At 33.3% G+C, this 4,091-nt stretch overlaps 1 protein-coding gene across 1 annotated transcript; it reads left to right on the top strand.

Annotated features, from left to right (window-relative positions):
* Positions 1-429: 429 nt before the first annotated feature.
* Positions 430-2,526, top strand: LOC109240471. Its single transcript, XM_019407125.1, has 5 exons — positions 430-774; positions 854-937; positions 1,057-1,124; positions 1,214-1,416; positions 2,215-2,526. Exons 1-5 carry the CDS (start codon positions 611-613, stop codon positions 2,311-2,313), a joined length of 618 nt encoding a protein of 205 aa, XP_019262670.1. The 5' UTR covers positions 430-610; the 3' UTR covers positions 2,314-2,526.
* Positions 2,527-4,091: the final 1,565 nt, after the last annotated feature.

Raw genomic sequence — 4,091 nt, 5'->3', positions numbered from 1 at the left:
CATATATTGACACAGTGGAAGTAGTTGTTAAAAAAGGAACTCAGCAGGTAAAGAAAGCATAAAAATAGGATAAACACGTGGCCCAGCTAATTTGTAATGCTATTTTGTACTACAACTTTTCTTGCTGAAATGGAATCCCACTTCTCCTATTATCACGGTGTGTATAAGTGCAAATGACACAGTACTAATATATTAGTGCAAAAATGATAATGTGAATTTATGATAAATTGAAGTGTTAATTTGTCCAAAACAGGAGTAATGTGAATGCAGCACAGATTGGCAAGGTAGTTTGACTCTATGTCCCTAGCTCGATTTAAACGTGCTAAGTCTTAAAAATAATTATTAAGTATTCAATACTCCTCTTTTTAGATTCCAGTCCAAAAACAAAATGGAAAAAGAAAAACTATATAAAGGTCAGAACATTTACTATTATATACCTACATACCAATACAGCAATACTTTAATGTGCTTAATTTAATATATACTCAGTACTATTCATCTTCCAACACTGTTGACTTAATATATATTTCTCTGTGTAGATCTATAGAGAATAGATCTTTCAAAAACTTAAGAAAAGAATTCTTATTAACTTTAATTTGTTACACCAACCATGGCGTTCTCACTAATTATCCCTTGTTATATGTCAAGAAATCCCCATATTCTTGATACATGCAGCAGATCTCAAACTCCGATCTTCAATCCTCTGTCTCAAGCTAAAAATATCAGAACCAGCTGCCAGAGATCTGGTCTACTACTAAGCAACAAAAGACCAAGGTAATATTTCCTCAATATTATGTATATATTTATCTACTTTTTTCTGTGGGTGATTTTCTTGTTTTTTCTGGTTATGTAGGGATTTAGTTGTCCATGCAACTCCTGAAACTGGAGATCTGCTTTCAGGTGTTATTCCTTTTTTGCCATCTGGTGAAAATTCTTGGTAAGAAATTTTAAAAAAAGCACGTAAATTTTGACTATTAATCTTTCATGTCTGCCATTTTTCTTAATTAATGTAGTACTTAATTACCCACAAATTTTAACATAGAAATGTTGTTGCAGGATGAGTTGGGCTGTGGGATTAGGTGTAACAGTACCTTTGTTAACAGCAAGATTATTAACAGTAACAAGTAAGAATATATATATCTTCTGCTAATTTATATATTACTCTTTTTTTATTGTTTCTCTCTTTTTTAATATTTGGGATCAACGTCCATAGAGCAAGTTGCAGTTGCGGCGGAGACGGTGGAGTCGGTGGCGGATGCGGTGGGAAAAGTTGCGGATGAAGTGGACAAGGTGGCGGAGGAATTCGCGGAGAAGCTGCCGGAAGGTGCAATGCTTAAAGGTATAGTGAAGTCCATCGAACATTTGGCTGAAGAAACTGAAAAGGACGCTCAATTAGTCGAAGACCTAATGGACAAGGTATTTATTTTTCTCTTCGATTTTAAATTTGATCAACTTAAATTAGCAATTCGTTTCCCTAAAAATATAGTTTTGACAAGTTGCGTATTTTATTGCTAATCTCTCACCTTAAAGATGACTTAGTGGTTGAGACATAAGGGTAACAACTTGAAGATTTTGTATTAATATTTGAACAATAACACTTTACGAGAGAGCTCATCTACTCCAATTTTGATAATCACGGGATTACCTTGCCAATGCTTGTGATTAGACAGAATGACTATCAAATTATTATTAAGTGTCACAAATTTTGACCATATTTAGTCAATTTACATAAGTAATTGTACAAATATTTAGATAAACATTGCGTAAGCACCAACAAGTAGATTTATTTTTCCTCTTCTTTTGAAGCCTTTATCGCTGGGCACCCATAACATTAAAATTCTGGATCCGCCACTGCATTTGGTACATCTACCATATGTTGAGGTGAGAATGTGCAAGTAAATAAACAATAGTTTTCTTACATCATTTTGTCCACATCCTTAGTTTTTCGGGAACAAATTAATTAAGTTGATTATCTAAGAAAACGAGATCCAAATCTCTAATCCGTCTAAATAGATTAAGATGACAGCTGGATTAGATCTAGAATTGTCTTTTTGTTGATGCCTCGAACCCAATAAAAGAGAGAGAGAGGGGCAAGATGATTATCACGTTGATCATAAATTATTAAATAATTAATGCCATGATTAGGATCTCTAAATCTTTTTGTATTTTTCATAATTTTGGCCAAGTGCTTATTCTTGTTTGGAATGATGATAGGTTGAAGAAGTGGATCAAAAGTTGGAAGCATTTATCAGCAATCAAGTTAAAGAGACTGTGAAGGTACCGAATTCAAATGATGGGAAGAAAAAACAATAGATCTACATTTGTCACTTTCCCAACAGTGGGGTTTATTGTAGTGCTTCTATGTATGTCCTTAAATTTGTCATAAAATTTTATTTAGACATCTCAATTATGACAAAAAAAAAAATGATCTATTGAACATTTGAAATCAGTGAATATTGTGTCTATTAAATACAACTTGTAGTATATACCATCAGTTAATAAAAATAGAAGTGACTGTATTTCAGACGCAAAATGTTACTCCTATTCCAATTTATGTGAACCTATTGATTTTTAGTCCTTTAAAAAAAAATATTTGGAAATAATTTAATTTCAGCTTATTTTATCCTTAATGAAAATTTTTATAGCCACACAAATAAGATCACAAGTTGTAAAAGTCTTACAACCGCAAAAATATTATGTATATTTAATACCATATATTCAAAAAAAAAATATTTTTTCTTAAATGCCCAGTGTTCACATATATTGAAAAATAGGGAGTATGTGACAAGTTCATAGGGCCGTGTATCTATTCGGCCTTCAATAAATATTTTAATAATCTAATACAATCAGTATTCACGTGGTCCAATCTGCCTTTCAGAGGTATAGTTATTATCAGCTGGTCAATCTCAATAACGCATGCTGCACGCGAGAATTATATAATTATTAAACCAAATAACTAGTGCAATGGATAAAGTCATAGAGTACCCGTTCAACCCTTACATTAAAATTTTGATGAGTGAGATGAGGATTCCCAAACACAATAAAAATCACCCATACAAATCCAAAATTGAAACTTCATATAATGAGGTAGAAATGAACAGAAGAACTTAGGTCCCTTGGTCTGCCAAATTCTATGGAGAGGAAGTACCATGTCTACACAGAGGACAAGAGAAAAGGAAAACACATAAGAAACCAAAAGTTGAAACAACTAACATGCTCTCTGTCCATAGAGAAAACAGAAAAACAAACCAAATAGACTGTTATACACGATAATGTAATACAATACTTGATATACTATGTATTAATACAAAAAATACAACTAATACTAAAAATTATGATTAACACTAGTACTAAACTAAATACGTAATATTACATATACAATAAGCAAAGTGGAGGAGCTAGAGTATTTAGCAAAATAGACAGAGTATTGGTAAACATGGATAGGTTATCACAGTTGCCAGCTTCTATGGTTTACTATATGACTGAGGGGTTGTTCGATCACAAAAACCAGCTATGATAAATTTGGAGAATGGAAACCAGAGGATCAATAGACCATTCAAGTACTTCAACATGTGGAGTATGGATCCTGAATTCAAGAAAAAAGTGGGGATAGCTGGACTACTGAAATCAGAGTAACCAAACTGTATCAGTGTGATGACCCAAAGGGTCATCTTATGTTTTAGAACTCGATTCCTGTTCCGAGATCTTCAAAACCTCATTTTATCGCTCCTCGATTTACGTGCGCAGCTCGAACGTGTATCCGGAAAGCTTTTATGTGAAATATTGATGAAAAAATAATTTTTGGCCCAAAAAGTTAATTTTTGTTGACTTCAATCAACGTTTTGGGTAAACGGACCCGAACCCGTGTGTTGATGGTCCCGGTGGATCCGTAGTAAAATATGGGACTTGGGCGTAAGCCTGAAATCGAATTCCGAGGTCCCTAGCCCGAGAAATGAATTTTTGATGAAAATTGTAAGACTGAAATTATAAAGGTTTTAAGAATTTGGTTAATATTTGATCTTGTTGGTACCAGGTCCTTATTTCGGTTCCGGAGCCCGGTACAGGTCCGTTATGATATTTTTACCTTATCT

The sequence above is a fragment of the Nicotiana attenuata genome, unplaced genomic scaffold (genome assembly GCF_001879085.1).
Source record: "Nicotiana attenuata strain UT unplaced genomic scaffold, NIATTr2, whole genome shotgun sequence".
Classification (NCBI taxonomy): domain Eukaryota; kingdom Viridiplantae; phylum Streptophyta; class Magnoliopsida; order Solanales; family Solanaceae; genus Nicotiana; species Nicotiana attenuata.
The sequence above is the reverse complement of the archived record's forward strand: the minus strand, read 5'-3'. Positions and strand labels throughout refer to the sequence as shown.